This window comes from Psammomys obesus, unplaced genomic scaffold, assembly GCF_907164565.1.
Source record: "Psammomys obesus unplaced genomic scaffold, mPsaObe1.curated_primary_1811, whole genome shotgun sequence".
Taxonomy (NCBI): domain Eukaryota; kingdom Metazoa; phylum Chordata; class Mammalia; order Rodentia; family Muridae; genus Psammomys; species Psammomys obesus.
In genome coordinates this window covers 407408-433503 of record NW_026589137.1, presented here as the reverse complement: position 1 = coordinate 433503, position 26096 = coordinate 407408, and the positions used below count along the sequence as shown (strand labels likewise).

Here is a 26096-nt window from a genome sequence, read left to right as displayed (position 1 = left end):
AGGCTATGCTGTGTAGAAGTACCCTTCTAAATATTTCTTCTGGGGTAGGCTTATAACAGGGTAGTTTATGGTTTGTATTTGTAAAAGTCTAAGCAAAGTAATTTTAACTAAATCATAAACCTACTGAGAAATACAAAGAATAGTTTGTCAAACACTCATAAAACTGCCATCCATGCTTCACATACTATTTTCAGACAGTGTCTCTTTATATACTATGCTGGCCTTGAACTTGTTCTATAGCCAAGACTGATCTAAAACTCAAGATTTTCCTGTCCCAAATGCTGGGATTACAGGTCCACAGTACCAATCCCAAAAATATCTTTGTTAACATTGAAGGGTTCACTCATATGTGCACCTGTGTGTGTGTGTGTGTGTGTGTGTGTGTGTGTGTGGCTGGTTTTTGTTTTTTGCCAATGCTGGGCATCAAACCCAGGGCCTTGAGCATGCTAAATAAGTAATGTACCACTGAACTCAATCCTCAACCCCTTGTTTCATTTTTGAGTTTGAGTCTTGGACAAACAGGCCTCAAATTACTGGGGCTCATGTGATTCTTTTGCCATAGCCTCCCTAGACACCATGACTTAAGACCTGGCACCCACATATCTTTCTTAAATATCATAAAGCCTGGATGAAGGTAGAGTCCTCTTCATTTTTGTTCTTGGTCTTAGTCCCTCCTGTTTTCCAGAGGTCTACTTTTATACTCCTTATAAGTAGTACTAGTTTACTTTAAACAATACTTGTGGAATTTATTGTTTATGGTTGTCATATACTACAGATCACTCTGCAGCTTGTCTTATTCATTTATCAATATGCTTTCATGGCTTATTTCTATGATTTGTCGAAGCTCATTCATTTTAACCATATGGGATTGAAGAGCTTAAGATAGCCTGAATATAACTCCATTTTGAAGTAAAGGTCTTGACTGGGAACTGAATTCAGGTACCAGGAAATATCACAGAATGTACACCTGGCAGAAAACAAAGTTAACTCTCCTAGCAACAGCCTCCAGGAAATATAACAGAAAATAGAGACAAACTCCCTGGCAATAATCAATGTGAATCGGTTGAGAATCGGGTGGGAAAATTCTCCCCAATGTTTCAGATATGGTTTAGAAAAATAGCCATTGTGATTATATGCCTTAGCCATTGTGATTGTGTGCCTCAGAAAAGGTCACCCCGCCCTGCTAAACTTCACCCAATTCTGTAACACCAAAGCTTGTGCCCCCCTGCTTGCTGCCATGGAAACCCCCGGCTCACAGACTTTCCCTTTAAAAATCCTGTTCACTCAGAGGTCGGGATCCCACTTCTCTACTGCTGCGCCAGTGAGACTTGGGTCCCGAGTTCGATCGCTCTCGTAATAAAGCTCTCTTGCAATTGCATCGAGTCATCTCCTGGTGGTCTCTGAGGGTCCCGTGAACCTGGCATAACAGGATCCACTGAATGACAATGCCAACGTTTATCTATTCCCCTACATTCTGACATTTAGTTGTTGGAGCTTTTCATTATTATAAGAAATGTGTGTAGTGTGTAGTGTGTCTTCACATGTGGAGTTATAACAGTTCCTCTTGGCTATGAACCCAGAAACGGAATTACAGAGTAAAGACCTGTGTTTCTCCAAATTCACTAGATACTGCAAAATAAATGATGAGGGTCTCAGTGTCTATACATTCTCTGCATCATTTGATATGATGCCAGTCCACTAGGTGAGAACTGGATATTTTTCACTGTTTTTATTTGTCTTTTTTCCATGATAAGTAGTGAAACAGCAACTTCACTTATTTTTTTAATTTATTATTTTTTTATTAATTACAGTTCATTCAATTTGTATCCTAGCTGTAGCCCCCTCCCTCATCTCCTCCCAATCCCATCCTCCCTCCCTCATTTCCTCCTATGCCCCTCCCCCCAGTCCACTGATAGGGGAGGTCCTCCTCTCCTTTCATCTGATCCTAGTCTATCAGGTCTCAGCCTTACCAGGCCACAGAGGAAGACAATGCAACCAGTCCTGAGGAGACCTGATAGCAACTTCACTTATAATTATCATTGTAAAGGAAGCTAATTCTTTGTTTTTTGTTTGTTTTTAAAGCAGTGTTTCTCTGTGTAGCCTTGGCTGTTCTGGACTTGATTGGGAGACAAGGCTGGCCTCAAGGTCACAGAGATCTGCCTGCCTCTCCCTCCCAAATGTTGGGATTAGAGGTGTGTACCACCACTGGCCTGGAAACTAATTCTTTAGACTAAATTTAGCAGAGTTTATTGAGCAAAACCAAACCAAACCAAACACAATTCTCCAATCAGATATCTCCCAGAACCAAGGAGTTTCCAAGAAGTTCAACCTACCACATGACAATCAGATAGCATTTTCTAGGAAAATATAAGTAAAGTATAGAAAACAACTTGATTGGTGGCAGTCTGATCACCCAACCAGCCAACTGGTTATAGGTTAGCTACTTAGTTATTATAGCCTAATCCTATAAACCAGATGTAGGGCCTTCTTCAGCTAGCAAAAACCCAGTGGCTGCCATTAAAGTTGATATTGTCTTGGTCTATTGGGCTCCAAACTCAAATTCTGGAATGCTGGACTTGGGATGTGGCTCAGTAACAGAAGTGAATGCCAAATGTGTACAACACTGTGGCTTCCTTTCCCAGTGCTGGAGGAGAGTGAAATTTCTGTTTTCATTCATTTCCGGAAATTCCATTCCTTTTAAATTTCAAGAGGATGATCAGATTGCATTCCACTATAGCGATTGCTGGGTGCCTCTATGCATTTACAGCCCCCACATTAGTCAGATAAAGGGTGGAAAAATGCTGACAGTAAAGTGGAAAGAATTTGAGAAGGATGTAGATCAGAGGCTAGACAGCTCTTATAGCTAGCTAACATTATATAATGGTGGAATTTAAATTTACTACTCAGTAATCCCAGTATAATTCTCTATTTTTCATGTGGTGTGTTGGTTTAAATAGGAATGGCTCTAAGAGACTCATGTGTTTGAATGATTGGCCCATAGGGAGTGGCACTATCAGGAAGTGTGGCCTTGTTGGAGGAGGTTTGGTCCTATTGGAGGAAGTGTGTCATTGTGAAGGTAGGTTTTAAGGTCTCCCATGCTCAAGCTATGACCACTCAGCATCACAGTTACTTCTGCTGCTGGTAGATCATGATGTAGAACTCTCAGCTTCTTCTCCAGCACCATGTCTGCCTGTATACTGCCATGTCTCCTGACATGACAATAATGAACTAAACCTCTGAAACTCTAAGGCAGCATTAATTAAATATTTTCCTTTGTAAGAGTTGCTGTGTTGGGTTGGAAAGATGGCTTAGTGGTTAAGAGCACTGGTTGTTCTTTCAGGGGTCCAGAGTTCTATTCCCAGCAAGCACATGACAACTCATAACTGTCTGCAACTCCATTTCCAGGGTATCTGACACCCTTTCATACACATACAAGCAGGCAGAACACTAGCAGACATATAAAATAAAAATAAATAATTCGCTTAAAAAAGAGTTGCTATGGTCATGGTATCTCTTCACAGCAATAGAAACCATAACTGCAACACATTGTAAAGTACTTCTAAATGCTGGAAAATTGTTGAAGTTGTATAGAGTATGCTAGCACAGTCCAAGGCTCCTATCATGAGCTTTCTCTGCTTTTCTCCCAAGGTTTGCTGTGCTGTTCATGGATGACCTGGGCTGTAATTCTCAGTGGAGCTCCATTGTTGCTCGGAGTCTTGCTGGCATGGTTTCCACAATTGTCCCATACCCTACAGACCTCATCAAAACCCAGTTAATTGTGCAGAATATTCTGGAACCATCATGCAGGGGGCTTACCCAGGCTTTTTCTACTCTTTATCAACAAGAAGGGCTCCTGGCCCTTTATTGAGGGGTGTCCCTCACTGTTTTAGGTAAGGTCAAACTTGACACCTACAAAAAGGCTGTTCTTTGACACATGTGAAGGTAATTTATACCTTCATGAGCAGTTAAATAAATTTTTGAGGCCTCACAATTGTAAGCCGAACATTGCAAGTGACTCAGAAAATCCTGGCTCCCAAGCCACCCTCAAGATTGCCCAGCTCACAGGAAGCTTCAGTGTGTGTGTCCAGCAGGCACAACAGGATCTCACTGATATTTGCAGCCTTTGACAGCACTACACATACACAGGCCTCTGTTTGCCAAATCCAGAAGGATTTAGTTCATCTATGTAGTACTAAATGAGATTAGTCACTCTGTCCTCTGGAGATTTGGCTTCTACGGTACCACTGTCCCCTGGGTGTCTTCACATCTCTCCAGCAGATCTTTCTCATCCAATATACCTGCCCCCTTTAAGGTCATGTGACACTGTTAACTTGTTTGTTCCTCAGGTTCCTCCTTCAGCTTTATTTTACCCTCTACACTGGCTTTCTTTTTTGTTGGTGTTTATGCTTGTTTGTTCATTAGAGAAAGTGTCTCACTCCAACCCTTGGCTGAACTGGAATTTACTACATAGACCAGGCTGGACTCAAACCTACAGTGATCCTCCTACCTCTGCCTCCAGTGTAATAAGATTACAGTTGCATATCACCATACCCACCTTCTACACTGATATTCTTGCTCTGCATCCCCTCTCTAGGTGACCTCATCTTAAGATAGTAGTTTCAACAAGCATGAGTATACTTTAACTCTTAATATCTTTAATAACAATGCCAACATTTTAGGAGTGCTCACTGGGTACTAAGTACTTTTCCAGAAACTATGAGTAAAATTTCTCATTCAATTTTTTTAATCTTTATTTTGAGGTTTTAATATAATATTTTTATTAATTCTTGAGACTTTCATATAACGTGTTTTGATCATATTCATCCTCACTCTGCCCCTAACTCCACCTAACTCCCCTCACCATCTTACCCCTTTCAACTTCACGTCTTCTTTGTTAATAACCTACCCAGTCTAATCTGAGCTGCCGATATATACAGTTAGGGGTACAGGCTGACCTTGGGATCACGGTTAACCTACCAGAGCCACACTCTGGAGGGAATATAACTCTCCTCCCCTACAAAAATTTATTTTTATTATTTTTAATCACATGCATATATCTATATCTGTATGCAAAGGTTATGTGCTCAGAAATGTGGGTACCCACCAAATCCAGAAGAGGGCATTGGATTGGTGTTCTCATACAGGTGCTAAGAACCAAACCTGTGTCCTCTGCAAGAACATAGCACACTCTTAACTGCTGAGCCATCTCACCAGCCCTCTTATTTTTGGTTGTGAGCCTAGCCTTTCACAGCTAAACCATCTCTCCATCCTAGCCCTTTTATTTTTAATTGATATATACTTGTATGTGTTTATGGGCTATCTTTTGATACATGCATATATTCCATAATGATCAAGTAAGAGCACTTAGCATATCCGTCACCACAAACATTTATCATTTCTTTGTGTTGAGTTCCCCCATCCTCCTATCAAGAATCTTTTTTCTAGCTACTCTAAAATGTATAATACATTATTATTAACTATAATGACCATGTTGATCAGCTGAACACCACAATTTATTCTTGATATCTAACATTTTATTGCTTGTTTCATTTTTTGAGACAAGGTTTCATTAAGTAACCTAGACTGCCCTTTAACTCTTGATCCTCTTGCCTCAACTTCTGAGTGCTAGAATTAGAGGTGTACCACCTTACCAGAGCTACCTAACTTACTCTTGTTCTTTTGTTTTGTTTGGGTTGGTTGGATGGTTGGATGGCTGGTTAGTTGGTTTTGATTTTGATTTTTCTGAACAGAGTCTCACTATACTGTGCTGGCTGTCTGGAACTCTGTTGACCAGGCTGGCCTCTTTTAATGCACAAGTCTTTACCCTCTCCAGTCCACCTCTTCTGCCCTAACCATCATCCTCCCTACTGACTGTAGAGACTCAGATTCTCCTTCAGGCTTGTGTTCCTATCTGTGATCCTATACCTGGTGTGCCCTATACACTGCTGTCAGACTTAGATGATTTTCCTAACTGGTCTGCCCTCATTCCACTGCAATCCTTAAAAGCTAAGGGAGAAAGCCAGAATTCCTGTGGCATTCCAGATCATTTAGAACTGGCCTCTGCCAATCTTCCCTACCTCAACCTATCCTGTACCATGCCTCTACGTGTGTGCTTCCTAGAGATACATGTTCAATGTACATGATAGCATGCACAGCATTTGCCTAGACTTACTTTCCACTCTCTTAGTGTCTAATGGACTCCTGCCCTTTGCTCAAGACACACTTCAAGAGTTCTCTGACCCCATGCATGGATGGGACCTAGGCTCCCTACACAGATGTAGCCGATTGATAGCTCAAGCTTCATGTGGGTACCCTAGTAAGGGGAGCGGAGGCTGTCTCTGACATGGAGTCTGTTGCCTGATTTTTGATCATTTCCCCTTGGCAGGGCTGCCTCACCAGGCCAAAGGGGAAAAGGATGCTTTCAGCCCTGGTGCAACTTGATGTGCTGGGGTGGGTTGGTAGGGGGATCCCCTTTTCTTAGGACTAGGAGTGGAAGGATGGGGAAAGAGGGAGGGAGGGCGAGATGGGGAGGGAAGGAGGGAGGGGCTACAATAGGAATGTAAAGTGAATAAATAAATAAATTTAAAAATAGATTTAAAAGTTCTTTGTCTTAAGCCAAGTGTGGTGCTACATGCATATAATATAATCCCAGTATTCTAGAGGTTAAGGCAGGAGTTCCTGCCTAATCTTGGCTATATAGTTTTCTTGTCTCAAACAACTATAGACATAGCAGGTCTATAATGCCCACCTTGGCTTCAGGAGGTGGGAGAAGAAGTGAAAGTTCAAGGGCCATGTGGGCTACAGAGTTCAAACCAACCTAGGCAATTTACTAAAACCAATGCCAAAAAGTTAAAACGGTGGTGGGGGTGGGGTAGTGGTGTTGGGACTGACTGTATGTTCAATCACTAACATAACACAAAGATACTGACATAATTCTCTTTTCTTTCAATTCTTTCCTGATTCTTCTAGGCAAAACTAACCACAGATATGTAAAGCATCTTGTATAGCTCACTATATGCATATATTAGGGATGTTATATGTAGTATTACCTAGCTATCACTTGATTCTGATGGTAAAGATCTCCAGAAATTAGCTTGCTCCGAGCTGTATTCTCAGCACTTGGCATAGGGCCCAACAGGTAGCGAAAGATCCGTCAATTCCTATTTAGAGCCAGAGTCTAATGCAGTGCAGGCTGGGCTTGAGCTCACTGTGTAGGCTAGGCTGGCCCTATACTTCTGTCCGTGCTGCCTCAGCCTCTCTAGTGCTGGGACTGTAGGGATGTGCCACAATGCCTAGCTTCCCTAAGTGTTTTTGAGTGAAAACAGGAAGTTGGTGAGTCTTTTTAATACCCCACTAGTATTCTGCCTCCTTTATTTTATTTCTTTTTTTTTTTATGTCACACTGCTGGGAATGGAACCCAGAGCTTTGCAAGTACTCAGCAATGAGCTACATACCCAGTCTTATCTCATCTATTAGATCTGTTTTTGTATTTTGATATTTTTTTTATTTTTATGTATATGTGTATTTTGACTACATGTATATCTGTGTTTCCCATGTGTGGAATACCCTGAAAGACAGAAAAAGGTGTCAGATCCTCTGAAGCTGGAATTACAAATAGTCCTGAACTACAGTATGTAGGTGTTGCAAATCGAACCTGAATGCTCTGGAAGAATGGCTAGTGCTTTGAACCATAGAGCCATCTCTCTAGTCCAGATCTCTCTTTTTGAGGGACAAATTATTCCATCTGAAAAGTGAAGATGGCTCTGAAAGTTTCTGGAAATGTGTTAGAGTACCAAATAGTGCATTATTTGCTCACCCTTTTAGTTACTAGGAAGGTGAGGACACACACAGTGTATGATGCTAACTGGGCCTTAAGACATCTAAGTTAGGTCAGCTAACCTCCATGGCCACAGTTATCACAGAATGCATCTTTCTTCGCTAGAGAACAGTCCCTTCCTAATCTCCAATACTAGGTCAGGTGCTGCTGAAAGACCAAAAGATAAATTAGCAGCTATTGTTAAGACTTGAAGTAGGTAGTATAGAAGTCTAGTAATGCCCTGAGAGGAAGAGCCACCTCACTGCATTCTTTCCCCACCCACTAGAGATACCGTTGCTAGGAAACTGGCCCATCCCCCTAGGGAGGGACACTAGGTCATTATGGTCTGGGAACCGTCCTATAGCCAATCGATTCAAAATGTTGCATTTTGACCAATAGATGGTTGGCAGGCAGGAATCACCCCTGCCTTGGGCATGCTGGTTTGGCTCCCACCGCTTCGGCAGTGGGTGTGTGTGGGCCCAAGCTGCAGCTTGTAATTTACAATAAAAAGAACCTCATGTATTTACAGCAGAGTCTAGTTATTCCTGGTCTTTTGAGGTTCGTGAACTGGGCAAAACACTGCTTACTAACTTCTTTTACGGAAGTGATTTTTTTTTAAGATTTTAATTTTCTTTGTAAGTGTGGGGGGTTTTGGGGTTGTAGGTGTAGGTGTGTGTACATGAGTGCCAGTGCCCTTAGAAGCTAGAAGATGGTGTCAGATTCCCTATAGCTGGAGTGACAAGTGGTTGTGAGCCCAGTGATGTAGGTGATCCTCTGCAAGAATAGTAGGTGATCTTAACTTATGAGCCATCTCTTCAGTACCATGGAAATGACTTTTCCCCTCAATGTCTCTCAAACACAGAAAAATTCTTAGACTTATAAATAACCACACAATCACTGAACAATACCTCAGTTCATATTTTTACTTCATCACATGTCTAGGCATCCCTCAAAGCCATTCATAAGTCAATCCTTTTCTTTGGTGATTCCAATGTAAGCTGCAAACACAAGTATGCTTCACCCCTAAACCCTTCAACATCTGTATCACAAACTCAATTTCAGCATGTAGTTAGGGGTTGTTTTCTCATGTCTCATGTACTCAAGTGACCCAGTCTGGCTATAAACCTTGCTATGTAGGTAAGGATGAACTTGAACTACTAATAATCTTCCTGCTTCTGCCTCCCAAGTGCTGAAATTATAAGTGTGTGCCACTGCACCTAGCTCTCAAGATTAGTTTACGGTTCTTTTACGTACAATCTATTTACTGTAAACTGCACCAACCTTGAGTGAACCAGTTCATACATCTTGACCATATGGTGTTGTCACTCCACGCCCAGAGTATGCCCTTTTGATAGTTAACTGAGAGGGCTTTAAACTGCTCCAGAGCCCTTTGCTCATAGTCCCCTTGCGAATCCCACATAGATACTCCTTTGCTCCAGACAGTGGTTCCTCCAGATAGAAACGTCTCTCTGTTTTTTTTTTTAAGGTTTATTTATTTTATGTATATGAGTGCTCTATGTACACCTGCATGCCAGAAAAAGGCATCAGATCCCAGTATAGATGGTTGTGAGCCACCATGTGGTTGCTGGGAATGAACTCAGGACCTCTGGAATAGCAGACAGTGCTCTTAACCGCTGAAACATCTCTCCAGCCCCACCTCTCCCTGTGCTTGATTCCAAGGTGCCTTTCCCTTCTCTGCAGGCTCCCTTCCAGTTTACATGAACCTGGAGAAAATCTGGAATGGACCCTGGGAGCGCTTCTGTCACCTGGAGAACTTGGCCATTGCCTGTGTGGCTGCTGCTGTGAGCCACACTCTCTCCTTTCCCTTTGACACTGTGGAGAGAAAGATGCAGGTGTGAGCATTGGGGCTTGGGGGTCAGGGGAGAGGAAGGAGGTTGTCTTGAAGGGTTTGCAGTTGGGTAACCACAAAGAACACTAGATTCCACCCACCCCCACCCTACACTATAGCACAGGCACTAATACCATGTTTCTACAGAGCTCAGGACTAATTATGAAAATACCATGCAGACCAGATCTCTAACACCTCTGCTAAACCCAGGGCTACTAGCTTAAGCCAATGCCTGCACCTCCTTTTATGTATCTGGCTTCTAGAATGTTTCCAGATGAGTTTCCCTTTTCTTTCCTGGTCCCTGGGTACATCACTTATGGTTCTCCTCCCTACAACACCAGAAAACAAGGACACTACAGAATGCAGCCAGCTAACTTGCCTTCTTGATGCCACCACGGGGAGGACATAGCACTCATTCTTGTCACCATGCCTTACTTACCTCAGTAAAACTGACTGGCCAGGATTGAAATAAACCAAAACCCATAGAACAAGGGCCTCAGAAAGAAACTATATTTCAAAAGGGTATCTTGGTGCAACTAGCCATGCATTGTCTAACAATTACCCGAGGAAACATTCACTCTAGAACACAAAGACAAAAGCAAAAGGTAGAGGCTGCAACTTGAACTAGCTTAGCTGAATTCTTATCAACAAAACCTGATCAGTTGATATAATATGAGGATGGTTGCAGCTCCATGTGAATAATCAGAATCCAAGCAAAACTGACAGTTTTGCATCTTCCCCTGATCCTGCTCAGTTCATTGGCTTGTCTGTCTCCTTGGCCTCTCTTATATGACATATATGTTCCTGAATCTCTGTGCAAAAATGAATTTGCATGCAACTTGAAATGAGTAATCCCACTGATTGGTTTCTCTACTTGACTCTGACTTGTTTCTCTAGTTTCTCAATGCTACTCCCCACTTCCTCCTTCCCTGCTACTGGCCAGGAACTTGACTTATCAATGCTATCTTCAGATATGATGACACTCCACTCTGCCACTTCAATCCACAAACATCTCATCTGTCTGGGTTGTTTCTTTCCTTGAGAGACCAAAGAATTAAAAATTAGTGTTTTTTTGGGTATCGGTTTAAAATTTAAAGCACAAGCCTGAACAAAGGCCAGCCAGGTGGAGACATGTTAAGCCACCTGCAGGGAAAAACCAGCCTTACTGCATTTTTTTTTCCTGCTCACTAGACATACAGTTGCTAGGAAACCAACCACTTTCCTCTAGCCAAACAAGGGAAGCCAGACTATTAATGGTTTGGGGGCTTTCCTATAGCCAATCAATTCAAAATGCATCATCCCCTTTTGTGTTTCAACCAATAGAAGCTTGCCAGGCAGGAATTCCCCTGCTTTGGGAGTACTGGAAGAGATGGGAATCTTTAAATCAACTACCTAACCTGAGCACAAGGCTCTCTTGCTTTCAACCGTTATGGCTGAGAAACACTTAAAGAAATGCTCAATATCCTTAGTCATTCAGTAAATGAAAATCAAAATGACCCTGAGATTTCACCTCACACCCATCAGAATGGCTATAATAAAAAACTCAAGGGATGATGCATACTGAAGAGGATGTGGAGAAAGGGGAACCTTCCTCCATTGCTAGTGGGAATGTAAACTTGTACAACCACTTTGGAAATCAATCTGGTGCTTTCTTGGAAAATTAGGGAGAGTGCTATCTCAAGATCCAGCTATACCACTCCTAGGCATATATCCAAAATATGCTCAAGTACACAATAAGGACATTTGCTCAACCATGTTTGTAGCAGCTCTATCCATAATAGCCAGAATCTGGATACAACCTAGATGTCCCTAAACAGAGGAATAGATACAGAAAGTGTGGTACATTTATACAATGGAATACTACTCAGCAATTAAAAACAAGGAAATCAAGAAATTTGCAGGGAAATGGTGGGATCTAGAAAAGATCTTCCTGAGTGAGGTAACCCAGAAGCAGAAAGACACACACAGTATATACTCACTCATAAGTGGTTATTAAACATATAATATAGGGTAAACACACTAAAATCTACACTCCTAAAGAAACTAAACAACAAGGAAGACCCTAGGGAAGATGCTCAATCATCAGTCAGAAGCGTAAACGCGATAGACATTGAAAGTAGGAGAAGACAGGGAACAGGACAGGAGCCTACCACAGGAGGCCTCTGAAAGACTCTACTGAGCAAGGTATCCAAGCAGCGGCTGAGACACATAGCCAAACTTTGGGCAGAATGCATGGAATTTTATGAAAGAAAGGTTAGATAGAAAGACCTGGAGGGGACTGGAGCTCTAAAAGGAGACCAACAGAACCAAAAAAAACAAAACAAACAAACAAACAAAAAAAAAAAAAAACTGAGTCCTGGGGACCCTGAAGAGAATGATACCTCAACCAAGGAAAATAAATGGAGAGGACCTAAAACCCCAGCTCAGATATAGCCCATAGACTCAGTCTCCAAGTTGGGTTCATAGTAAGGGGAGCAGGGTCTGTCTCTGACATGAACTCAGTGGCTGGCTCTTTGATTGCCTCCCCTTGGGGGGAGCAGCCTTACCAGTCCACAGAGGAAGACAATGCAGCCAGTCCTGATGAGACCTGATAGGCTAGGGTCAGAGGGAAGGGGAGGATGGACCTCCCCTATCAGTGGACAAGGGGAAGGGTATGGGGGAGAAGAGGGAAAGAGGAGGCCACAGCTGGGATACAAATTGAATATATTATAATAAATGGTAATTTAAAAAGAATAAAAAAATGAAGAAGAAAAGAAAAAAGATTTTTCTCTTCAGAAAAGATATTTTCTTCATAAAATCTTTATATTCGTTCTAGAGAAGATAGAATCTCAAGCTTGGTGTATGTCAAGTGGATGCTCTACATCACAAAAGATACTTTTTTTTAAAAAACCTGAGAAGAGGGGCTGGAGAGTTGGCAGTGTTAAAAACTAAAAGTAGATGAAGCAGGGGGACAACCAGTGTTCTCTGTGAGAGGTTTATTAGGGGGGTATGGAGGAAGTGGGTAGCAGGGCTTGGTGGGGAAAGAGAGGGGAAGGAGGATGGGGAAAGGAGGGGGTGCCCCGAGAGAGAGAGAGAGAGAGAGAGAGAGAGAGAGAGAGAGAGAAGAGTGTAAGAGTAAGAGAGTGAGAGTAAGAGAGAGACCACGAGTAGGATCGGCCCTTTTAAGGGGGCACGGTAACCATGCCTTCCAGGTATGACCACCTGGCAGGCGACATATGATGACGTCATAGGTTGCTGGGCAACCCAGAAGCAGGTTGTATTCCAGAATAAAAAGAGGCAGTTCCCTCTTTTTATCTCTTCAGGTACCAAGCACCTACGTGTTGCACATGCATATATGACAGCAAACCACCCAATTACACAAAACCATAAAATACGCCTTTAAAAAAGTTTTAAAACTTTAAAAAATGTTTTTTAAAGAGCTTGAGAGAAAGAGGGTAAGAAGGGAGCATAGGAAGCATGACAATATCCTAAGTTGTTACTCATTTCTAAAAATCCTATATCCTCGTCTAAGGATGAAGTTTAGTGATAAACTTCTGCACAGAGCTCTAGTTCAGTCTCTAGCAATACACACATGCAACCGCACACTCACACACAGATTTTAAGAATCTCTCTTTATTTTTGTGTAAATGGTGTTGAGCGAGACCTTGTTCTGGGAGGTTGTTCCCAGAGCTGCTGGCTGGATGCACCTGATTTCTAGCATCAGCAGCTACGACAACTTTGCAGGAGCTCACCTGCTGAGAAACCTTGACAGGACCAATCCTAGTGTTCATGCTCGAAAAATAAAATTTGGCCTTGGATGTCAAATGGAGCTTGGCAGGAATGAAACAAGGTGTCAGAAGCTTCCATCTGACACAAGATCAACTCAAATAGAATATATAATATTGAATTTAAAATTTGGGGAGTTAAAAAAAAAAGAAAAACTTAACTTTACAAAATTATTTGTTCTATTTTAAGTCTTCTATCACATTTTCCCATCCAATTGTTTGGTTTCCGTGGTCCAGCTTTATTTACAGGCATATACGATAAAACTGTGAGATGTTTTATAGGTTTCTTTTATTTTTTTGTAGCCTTTAGTTTGTATGTTTTTATAAGGATAAAGAGCATTTTTATGCTTTTGTGCAATAGGTTCCAACATGCATTTATTGGTGTTTAAACTGTGATCTAGCTTTAATTCTACTAAATTGAAAGGGATTATAGGCAGAATTTCAAAATCTGTGCATTTAGCTGTTTTGTTTTGCCTGTTTCACCGTTATATTATTATAAGAATGCTATTACTGGGGGGAGAGGAATCTCTCTCATGGGTGGTGATAGTGGTGCACACCTTTAATCCCAGCATTCATAAGGCAGAGGCTCTGAGGCTATCTTGGTCTACAGAGCTAGTTCCAGGACAGCCTTGGCTACACAGAGAAACTCTGTGGAAAAAAAAACCAAGAGAGAGAGAGAGAGAGAGAGAGAGAGAGAGAGAGACTGTTTCCGACTGTTTTTCTCTTACTGCCAGAGGCATTTCCAGCACTTTCTCACCTCTCATGATTCTAAAACAGGACCTTGAGACCTGGGGGTAGGGTTATTTATCAGAAAGGACTTCTGTGAAATTCAGTAATGTTTGTATGTAAAGCTGAGAGATTGTAGTCTTCGTAAATCTTCCCGTTTACTTTCTCTTTCTGGGAGCTAAAAACAATGACTCCCTCTAGGAGACTAGCCAACACTACATTCTGCATTAGAATATAACCTTACCATAACAATATGTCACCAACAACATGAGATACACTGAGAGTGAGAATCTGAGTGCAGTCCTAACCAATCCCCCCACACACACACACCGTGTATGGGAACATTTTAGATGATGCCTATATAGTGTGTCATGATACTACATTCATGGCTGAGTATAATGCCTGTAATCTCAGTTCTGGATGACAGGGGCAAGAAGATCAAAGCTTCAAGGACACCCTCATCTAAATAGCCAGTTTGAGATTAGCCTCGAAAAAGACAACAAAAGAGGAGAAAACAGCTTTCAGATAGATGCAAAATTGTAGTGGTTGTTTAAAACAAAACAAAAACAAAACAAAACAAAACAAAACAAAAAAAAAGCAGCCAGGCACAGTGGCACACGGCTATGATCCCAGAACTCAGGGAGACACAGGCAGATCTCTGTGAGTTCAAGGCCAGGCTGGACTACATAAGCGAGTGAAGGACAGCCAAGGCTACACAGAAAAATTTTGTCTTGAAACAATAAAAAACAAAAAACAAACAAACGACATACCCAAACTTATGGGACACAATGAAGGCAGTGCTAAGAGGAAAGCTCATAGCACTAAGTGCCTTCAAGAAGAAGTTTGAAACAGCTCATACAAGCAACTTAATGGCCCAACTGAAAGCCCTAGGAAAAAAGAAGCAGATACACCCAAGAGGAGACAAGCCTGGAAATAATCAAACTCAGGCCTGAAATCAATTAGAAACAAATAAAACTATTCAAAGAATCAATGACACCAAGAGCTGGTTCTTTGAGAAAATCAACAAGATAGACAAGCCCTTAGCTAAACTAACAAAAAGCCAAAAAGAAACTATCCATATCATCAAAATCAGAAATGAAAAGGGGGACATAACTACAGACACTGAGGAAATCCAAACAATCATTAGGAGTTACTTCAAAAGCCTATATGCCACAAAATTTGAAAATCTAAATGAAATGGACAATTTTCTTGATAGATTCCATCTACCTAAATTAAGTCAAGATCAGATAGAAAGACTGAATAGTCCCATATCCCCCAAGGAAATAGAAGCAGTCATCAAAATCTCCCTTCCAAAAAAAGCCCAGGGCCAGATGGTTTCAGCACAGAATTCTACCAGACCTTCAGAGAAGAGCCAACTCCAATGCTCTTCAAACTATTCCACAAAATAGAAACAGAAGGAACATTACCAAACTCATTCTATGAAGCCACAGTCACCTTGATACCTAAAACACATAAAGAACCAACAAAAAAAAGAGAACTTCAGACCTATCTCTCTTATGAACATTGACGCAAAAATACTCAATAAAATACTTGCAAACCAAATCCAAGAACACATAAAAGATATCATCCACCATGACCAAATAGGCTTCATCCCAAACATACGAGGGTGGTTCAATATACCGAAATCCATCAATGTAATCCACCATTTAAACAAACTGAAGGAGAAAAACCACATGATCATCTCCTTAGATGCCAAAAATGTATTTGACAAAATCCAACACCCATTCATGTTTAAAGTCTTGGAGAGATCAGGAATACAAGGCACATACCTAAACATAGTAAAGGCAATATACAGCAAGCCTATAGCCAACATCAAACTCAATGGAGAGAAACATAAATCAATCCCACTGAAATCAGGGACAAGACAAGGCTGCCCATTGTCTCCATATCTCTTCAGCATTATACTTGAAGTCCTAGCCAGAGCAATAAGACAAAAGGGGATACAAATTGAAAAGGAAGAAGTCAAAGTATCATTTTTTGCAGATGATATGATAATATACATGAGTGACCCCAAAAATTCAACCAGAGAACTCCTTCATCTGATAAACACCTTCAGCAAAGTGGCTGGATACAAAATCAATTCAAAAAAATCAGAAGTCTTCCTGTATACCAAAGACAAAAGGACCAAGAAAGAAATTAGGAAAACAACACCCTTCACAATAGCCACTAATAATATAAAGTACCTTGGGGTGACTCTAACCAAGCAAGTGAAAGACCTGTCTGAGAAAAACTTCAAGTCTCTGAAGAAAGAAATTGAAGAAGATCTCAGAAAACGGAAAGATCTCCCATGCTCATGGATTGGTAGGATTAACCTAGTGAAAATGGTCACCCTGCCAAAAGCATTCAATCTACAGATCCAATGCAATTCCCATCAAAATCCCAACACAATTCTTTATAGAACTTGAAAGAACAATTCCCAACTTCATATGGAGAAACAAAAAAAAAAACCCAGAATTTCCAAAATGATCCTGTACAACTACAGATCATCTAGAGGTATCTCCATCCATGATCTCAAGCTGTACTATAGAGCAATAGTAATAAAAACTGCATGGTATTGGTATACTAAAATCTGTACACCTAAAGAAGTGAAACAAGAAGGAGGACCCAGGATAAGAAGATCAATCCTTACTTGGAAAGACAAATAGGATGGACATTGGAAGTAGGAGAAAATGAGAAGCAGGATAGGAGCTTACCATAGAGGGCCTCTGAAAGACTCTACATAGCAGTGTATTAAAGCAGATGCTGAGACTCATAACCAAACTTTGGGCAGAGTGCAGGGAATCATATGAAAGAAGAGAGAGTTAGTAAGACCTGGAGAGGACAGGAGCTCCACAAGGACCAAATATAGCTGGGCACAGGGGCTTGTCTGAGACTGATTCTCCAACCAGAGACCATGCATGGTTATAACCTAGAACACCTGCTTGGATGTAGCCCATGGCAGCTCAGTATCCAGTTTCTTCCTTAGTAAGGGGAACAAGGACTGTCTCTGGCATGAACTCTATGGCTAGTTCCTTGACTTCCATAGCCCCCTGTGGGAGGAGAAGCCTATCTAGGCCACAAAGGAGGACATTGCAGCCAGTCCTGGTGAGACCTGATAAGATAGGTTCAGATGGAAGGGGAGGAGGACCTCCTCTATAAGTGGACTTAGAGAGGGGCAAGGAGATGAGGGAGGGAGGGTGGGATTGGGAAGGAATGAGGGAGGTGGCTACAGCTGGGACACAAAGTAAATAACCTGTAAGTAATATAAAAAATAAAATTAAAATAATAATAATAATAAAAAATTTTAAATGCAAAAAAAACCCCAAAAGGTGTAAAAAAGGATTGCCATCTAACTATGAACATTATCATAAATGTAATCTGAAGATAGAGTAAGTGAATTAATTACTCTTATACAAAATGTTATTTTTCGTGGGTTAATAAATTTAGTAACTTGTCCATACTATATTTTTAAAAAGTTAACAACCAGGACAGAGGCACAGCTTTCAAATGCAGACATGGCATTACCTCTCTGACCACTAGGTGGCAGTGCAGTAAATGCAGAGTATCTGAGCCATGGAAAGGTATGAGCCAGCAGCTTGGTGACTGCAACCTCATAGTCCAAGCTCAGAATCATTGTCAGTTATAAAGATAAGGGGGCTGAAGCAACAGGAAAGACCTAAAGTATTTTTTTTCCTGTAAAGCACACAATACAAAATTCATCATGAAGGGAGTCATGAGAACCATCTGCCCCCACTGGATCAGGCAGGTTCACCAACGTAATTTGTCACAAGGCAACCAAGCTGCTGTGACCTGAGCACAGTTAATGGTAACATTTGCATTCCATTGGTTTTCTCCATGGCACTGCCCAACATGAGGCAAATCAACAGCAGCTATCTGGTAGATAGCCAACTGAACAGGGAATTTTTCCCAGCACCCACAGTGCCTGGCACCTTTGCCTGAGCGCCTAGTTGTCTTAATAGACTTTCATCCAGACACTCGTACATACGATCTGTCTGTCTAATACCATATTGGGTTGGAGTTCTTCTGAACATTAATAATCAGAAGTCTTGTTTAGCCACCTGAGCTCTTCCTTCACCAGGCTTACCCTCATTTTATTCTGTTTTCCTTTTCCTTGCTTGGCATGCTAGAGGATGGAGAGGTAAATAATTTATTCCTGTGCATGTTTTAAGAGAATGTTTCTGGTGGGGGGAAGGGTCAGCTATACGCCCAAGTGGAATTCAAGCCTCTACCTGGTGTGCTTTCACAGACCCTAATGCCACCCTGCCTGATGCTTGTGTACATTTTTAACTCCGGCTTTTCCAGACACAGCCCAGCCCTTCTATCTGGATCTCCATGCCTGTCTCAGACCTTGGGCCACAAGATGCTGACAGCGCTACGAGTACTGAAGAAACAATAGGCGGGGCATAGTGGCATAACCCTTGATTCTCAATATTTGGGAGGCAGAGGCAGGTGGATTTCTGTGAGTTTCAGGATAACCCTGTCTACATAGTAAGTTTAAAGCCAGCCAGAGCTACACAGTGAGAGTCTGTCTCAAAAAAATTTTTTTAAAAAGAAGGAAAAAAGAAAAGGAAAGTTTTCAAGAAAAGAAAATATAAGTAAGATAGAAGAAATGTTGACAAAAATCAATTATGATTAATCTTTAAGCCCCTATTAAGGACCAAAGGATCCTGAAAAAAAATATAATGTCTCCATAGACAGGTATATGTGAAAGAGAGGGTGAGGTAAGCTAGGGAACACTTTCCTGGGAATGTGGGGAGCAGCTGCGAACATGGGACCTGGAGTCTGGTAAGCCTTCCGAAAGAACCAGGAAGGAGGTTCGTGTGTACCCTCCCCTCTCCACTCTGCCTGATACCCACCTACTGTTGCTCATATGAGGTATCTCCATTTCATCAAATACAAAGCCATGTGGCAGCCTGTTGATTTATACCCCAGTGGACTTTGCCCTACCACAGCTCACAAGGTAAGCAGGATTAGGCCAGGTCAGCAGTTGAACTGAAAGTGCATAAAATGAAGGACAAAGGTGGTATTCAAATGGCACAGCTCACTGAGCAGAACACACATGGTCAGTGACTAATCAGAGGCCTCAGCCTGCCCAATCAGACTCCAATCTGACCAAGATGGTCACCACCTTGAGCAGCCTTTGCTGAGTAGGACACAGCCCCTTCATTTATCCACTCAGAGCTTTTCAGGCTACATTTTACCACCTTAGCCCCAGCTTCCCTCCTCAGTCCTGGGCACCTGTTTCTCACAGCCTGCTGATTAGTGCCATTGAGTGGTACATCTTCATGCTCACTTCCAACTCACTGTATATCAAAGTTACTATTCTTCCCCTAAAACTGTCTTCTTAGTTTTCCCATCATTGTCCCAGATACCCAAGCTAAACATCCTGAAGTTAGGTTTGGCTCTGCTGTCCCTTCATCCAACCAAACCAGAGCCCAGCCGCTTATGCATTACTAACTCTCCCACATGGATCCTTTTTCTTTTTGCCCTGACTCCAATTAAGGACCTTAATAGCTCATACTGCAGCACACACTCTTCTTGAGGATTGACTGAAAAAGTGATCATAAGCACTGAGCAGGAAGATACAGTAGGCACTGGGCCAAGTGTGTGTGCATTATGTCATCCAATCCTTACAACAATTTACAAAGTGCACTTTGAGCACTGTTATTACTATGCCTATTTTATTGAGTGTGTGTGTGTGCATGCGTGTGTGTGTGTGTGTGTGTGTGTGTGTAGGCACAGGTGCCACAGTGCACATACAGAAGTCAGACAACTTAAGGGAGTCCTCTGTCCACCACACCACAAAGATACTGGAGCCTAAACTCAAGTCATCAAGTCTTGACAGCAAATACTTTGACCTGCTGAGCCATCTTGCCTATTGAGATGGGAGACCTGAGACATTCAAAGGTTCTGTAGATTACAAGCCCATATTCAGCAGCTGAACTGGGATGAAGGCCATGCAGTTTGCCTCCAGGACTAGTACTCATTTCAGTCCCAGCAGCCTATTCCGGGGGTTTCTTGCAGAACAAATGTTCTTTAGGCTCGTCAGTGTTGCTCCCTCTCTATCACCTTCAAAGAATAAAGGACAGCCCATTAGCCTGGCATGTTTCCCTCACCGACTTCACTGTTCTTGTTGTATAGAGGCCCTTTGTATAGAGAGTTGCAGAATCAAACGTCTGTAGGAATTCAGAAAGCAGTATGGACAGGATAGCTAGGGAAAACCAGATAACAGGCACTCAGCCCCAAACAATAAGCCTTCAAATGCATTCTAAGCCGTCATGCCTTTTGAAAGCATTCTGGAGAGCTGAACTCTGTGCTCACAGAATGTGATTAGCATTTAAATATGCATAGCAGAAAAAAGGGAAATGAGCCTGTGGAGACAGCAGCTAAGCTGCAAGCTTCTCTTCTCCAAAGGATGGCTATCATTTAGAAATGCAAACCCAGTTTTCAAGGGAGCCCCTAAATTCAGAAGTTGATGTAAAATCTTTCTATTTTTTAAGGTTACAAATAAAAAGTACTGACTGAGCAAAGCAAAATATGCCTTCTCTTGGCCTCTGCTCAATTCAAGCTCCAGTTGCAATAGCGAAGAAGTTCCCCTCCCCCAAGCCCTGAAGACAGAATGTATTTTATATTCCAGTCAACAGGCCTTTGTTCCTACAGCTACCTCTCTCTGCTTCAGCATCACTTCTGTCTCTATAAAGGTTCAACTGAACTGGCTTTGGTAGTAGTATCTGTTGCTTTTGTTCGCTGGCTTTTCCCACTCCAAAGGCACTTATTTTCAGATAACTGTAAATGTCCTTTGAGAACCACAGTGCAGGTACTCCAGCCCACTAGGGAGAGGGCTCTCGGGGAAAAATAAACTGAATTAATTGTAGGGTACCTTCTCTGAAAAGGTAGATGCTGTTTTTCTCTGACTCCCACTTCTACCCCTGTGTCTACAGGCATAGCAACTGTATTCCAGAAAGTTTGTGGATGAATGACTCGTTTTGAAGGATGCTGTTAGCCTATCCATGTGGCCTCTGACTCTGACAAGTTCCTTTCCATAGCATTTAATCCTGTCTCACCATTTTTCATCTCAACATCATTGCTCTGCTGTCCCTTCCCTGTCAAAGCTACGTCTTGATAGCCTTTCTTATTCTCCTCAATCCCAGTGTCTTTAGTTTGCTTCGCTTTGAGCATCCCTACTCTGGAACTCTGAAGTCCAAAATGTTTTAAAGTCAGAAAATCTGAGCATACACATGATGGAAAATGCCACAATTGACCTTGAGTTAAGGACGGCAAACAAAATCCAGGCACACTAAAAAGACTGTATGTGGGGCTGGGGAGATGGTTACTATACATGCACAAGGGCCTCCGTTTCAACTCCCAAAACCAATGATGCTAGGTTTGGTAGTATACATCCATAATTCCAGCACTCCTGTACTGAGATAGGAGGCATCTGCAGAAACTGATGGCCCAGATAGCCTGGCATACAGAGCAGTAAAAAGAGATGCTGTGTCAAAGAAGATGACGGAAGCAAGGACCACATCTGAGATTGTCCTCTAACCTGCACACATAAGTCACAGTACACATGTACTGTGTATGTACACAGCACATCCACACACAGAGACATATAATAAAATACATATACAATAAACATTTAATAAATAAAAAGTATAATACCGAATAAAATTATCTTCAAGCTTTATAAAATATGGTATGTATGAAACATAAGTGAATTTCATGCTTAAATTTTGCTCGCATTCAAAGATTTCTCTATGTACAAGTATTCAAAAATTAAGAAATATTCTAATTGCTTAGAGACACTTCTTATCCCAATCATTTTAGATAAAGTTTCCTCAACCTATGTAGTTCTCTTATGGACCATATCACAAGATCTCTTACATTCTAAATGTGTTTCCTTTCTCTAAAATGCCAGGTCTTTGCCTATGGAAAGTATATGTTATACTTTTGTGTATCCCTATAACATGCAGCTGCATATAACAAGCACGTGATACTTGTCTTAAAATTAATGCTGTTCAAGGCTAGCTTAGGAGCCCTCCCTGTGAGTACAGAGATAAACCATGCCACTGAGTGAACACCAAGTCTGTGCTTCTCCCTACACAAACTGAAGGTAGGAACATACAAGCCTGCCCACTTCTCATTCTGCTGCCCTGAAGAAATTTTGTCTTGTCCCTTAAATACTACTTTAGTATCCTGTTCTAAGATTGCACTGTCTCCTAGCATAGCAATCCAGTCCTGTGCCACTGAGGGCCTATAGCTGTTAACTGGCAGGAATGTGCAAAAAGGACAAGAAAGAGCCAGACACAATGTCAAAAGTTTGTAATCCCAAAATCTGGGAGGCTGAGGCAGAAGGATCGAACTTTTTAGGACTGTCTGGGCTACAGAGCAAGTTCAAAGCTAGCCTGGGCAATTTAGTGAGGCCTTGTTTCAGCCAAAACAAGAAAAGATGATAGGAAAAAACAAAAACAAAAAAACCCTTCACACTGTTTTCATTTGCACTCTCTCCGAATTCCAACCTCATCACTCTGCATGGGTCTGGAGGCACTTGACAAATCACAGCACCATCCATTTGATAGTACTTAGGTGACTGCTTTTTGGGAAATGTAGGAATGTATGTGAATCTTCTCTATTCTTTGCCGAATCTTTTGTCAGGCCTAGACAGGTGAGGATTTGTAAGAAGAAATGGCAGGGCAAAGCCTGCCCTGGATTAAGGAATTATAACCACACTACACAACACCATGTGCTGATCAGATAATACATACAAGTTACATTCTTAACTCATTGAGTCCTCTTTATCAACCTCCAGAATAACTACTATTATGATTCTTTTTAAAAATTAATTCATTTCTATTTCATGCGGATCGATGTTTTGTTTGATATATGTCTGTGTGATATATTCTGCAGATATATGTCTATGTGAGGGTGTTGAATTCCCTGGAGCAAGAGTTACAGATAGTTATGAGCTGCTGTGTAGGTGCTGGGAATTGAACCCAGGTCACTTGGAAGAACAGCCAGTGCTCTTTACAGCTGAGCCAAGTCTCCAACTGCCCCCCCCCCATTATGATTCTTATTTCATGGGTGGGAAAGTGAGACACAGAAAGAAGAAGCTGCTTACCCAGGAGTCACACAGCTAGTATATGGTAAAGCCAGCCCTTTCCTTTGTCAGGGCTTTCCTTTATCCACCAGGAAATCAGGAAGTACAGGGATCCTTCTAGATGCTAGGTAATTAGCTAATTCAGACTTTCATACCCTTGCCTCTATTGAGATGGGGGAAGCTGGACACTGAGAACTGCCGGCTCGATTATTTCAGAGTATGAAAGGTTGAGAAAAAAATGGTAACGTGAAAGAGCTCAGAAACTGCAAGGCAGAAGCCTTAATCTGTTCAAGCTACTTTAGAACAAGAAGCTAGGTGGCTTCTGAACCATCAAAATGGATCTTGTATAATTCTGGAGGCTGGCAAGTTCTAAGTCAAGGGAAATTCGGCACCCAGTGAGTGCTAACTTTCTCATTCCTACATGGCACATCCTTGTGGTGTCTTTCCATACTGGAAGAAGCAGGGCATTTGGACACTAATCCCATTCATAAGAGCTCTGGCCTCTTGTTCTTATTGCCTTCCAAAGTCTTCACCTCTTGGAACATTCCATGAGGTCAGGATTTCATCACAGAAACTGGAAGGAAAAACAAATGTTTGGACTGTAATAAGCCTAGTTTTGACCAGAATCTGGCTACCCCAAATTAAAATGAGAAAAATTATTAGGAAAACTATGGTATTCTAGACCTTGGCATCAACAGCCTGGCACCAGAAGTCCCATTGGAAGCTTTAACAAGCTGCCTAACTGTAAGAAGGAATGGGGCACAGGCACAGATCATTTGGTCAGCCACGGACTGATGATGCCTGATCGGACAACTGAGAAGAAAGTCCCTAGAGCCCTGGAGGGAGCAGCAGCAAGACCCCAGGGAAGGTAAGGAAATTGCTGTCCCAGCCACTAGTAAAAGATGCTAACCGAGTGTAATGGTTCTACCTACTTGAACCTCTCCTGGACAGTACAACATCTATTCTTAGTGAGAGGAAGGATGTTTTCCTAACAGAACACTTACCATCCTGAAGTACACTGTTGAGTGCTGAGTTCCCAGGGTAGTGAGGGAGACTGAGTCTTACCTTTGCTGCAATCTCTCAGATGTCTGGCCCTTCTGAGGACTCACCTCTGCCCACATGAATGGCATTGGCTTAGAAGTCAGAAGCAAAGGTGAATGTGAGGCCAGGTGAATGTCCGAACATCCATTAGGCCTGATTAGCATTCTATAAAACCATTCCAGGAGTGTTTCTGTTTCCTGAACTTACTGTCAATACACAAATGAGCCAGGATAACAAAGCCTTAGTAGCCCCTCCATTTGGTAGCTTAATGATGAGCATTGATTGCAGACACAAGTGTTCAATATTCTTTTGTAGGATTAGTTTAATAAGCATTTATTAAAGCAGGCCCAGTGGTGCAAGCCTGGAGAGGCTGAGGCAGGAGGCAGGAAGATCATGAGTCAAGACCTGCCTTGACTACAGAGTAAGTTCAGAGCCAGCCTGGGTAATTTAAACTCAGCTTCAAATCTTAAAACGTTTTCTTAGATGGTGTGGTGTGGTGTGATGTGGTGTGTGTGTATATGTGTGTGTGTATGTGTGTGTGTGTGTGCGTGTATGTGTGTCACAGCATTCATGCAGTCGTCCAAGGAGAACCCACAGGAGTCAGTTCTCTCCTTCCACCATGTAGACTCCAGGCTGTCAGCCTTGCTTGCATGTGCCCTTATTGGCTGGGCCACCTCACCAGGCCAATTTTTTTTTAAATAAACTAAAAGGAACCAGGGATACAGCTTAGTTGAAAGTATTTGCCTGCCATACACAGGACCCTTAGTTCCATCTCCACTACAGATATTTACTGTCTCAGAGGCCACCAAGTACCAGTCCTCTATATATCTGCATGTCCTCAGCCTTCTGGAAATTGTCCCCTTCCAAAGCTGTTTTCTTCATGTACCCACTGATCTTAAACTCCTGACCTCAATTGATCCTCCTGCCTACACCCACCAGGTATGGGAGACTATATTTTGTCTTGCTATTTTAAAACTCCTACAAAGAAACATTTTCTTTTCAGCAGGTAATATATGCACACAAAACCCAAAAGATGGCATGGGCTCACATTGAAAACCCAGTCTTCCTCACCCTTTGTGCCTTCCCCATACAGTTCTCTCCCAGAAACAACACTAGTTACCACTTTCTTACCTGTATCTTTCCAAAGATGGCTTATGCATGGGTCTTCCATAAACGTGAAGACATATTCCTTCTGGTTTTAGGTAGTTAGCAATGTACTGTGCTTTCTCTTCTACACACTTCCTTTTTCACTAAAAATATGTCTTGGGTGTGACACCCTATCCACCAGATGGAACAGTCACATATTTTAATTATTACATAGTATTCTATAGCATGGTGTCTTCTTTCATACTGGTGAGCAGTCAGACTTATCTCCACTCTTTTGTTATTATACGAACACCACAAATATCCTTGTAACATATATTGTTTCATATATCTGTAGAATAATTTCCTTGAAGTAGTAGTATTTTGACCAAAAGGGCACAGTACTGAAGTAGTAGTATTTTGACCAAAAGGGCACAGTGCGCTGGGTATATATAGTACTTGTTTGACACGAATGAAACCTTAGGTTCCATCCCCAATAAAGTGGATGTGGTGGGACATATCTATAATCCCAGCACTCAGGAAGTAGAGGCAGGAGAATTACAAATTCAAGGTCATCCTCAACCATACTGTGAGTTCAAGGCCAGTTTGAATTACATGAGACCCTATCATCAAGATCATGGGGGAATATATATGTGTGTGTGTGTGTGTGTGTGTGTGTGTGTGTGTGTGTGTGTGTGT

The 26096-nt window shown here is 41.8% G+C and overlaps 1 protein-coding gene across 1 annotated transcript in view; it reads left to right on the top strand.

Annotated features, from left to right (window-relative positions):
• The window catches only part of Slc25a43 (solute carrier family 25 member 43), a 95179-nt gene that overhangs the window by 39491 nt on the left and 29592 nt on the right, over positions 1-26096 (top strand). Inside the window, 2 exon segments of the mRNA XM_055604950.1 lie at positions 3627-3890; positions 9497-9669. Coding sequence (XP_055460925.1) covers positions 3627-3890; positions 9497-9669 — 437 coding nt within the window.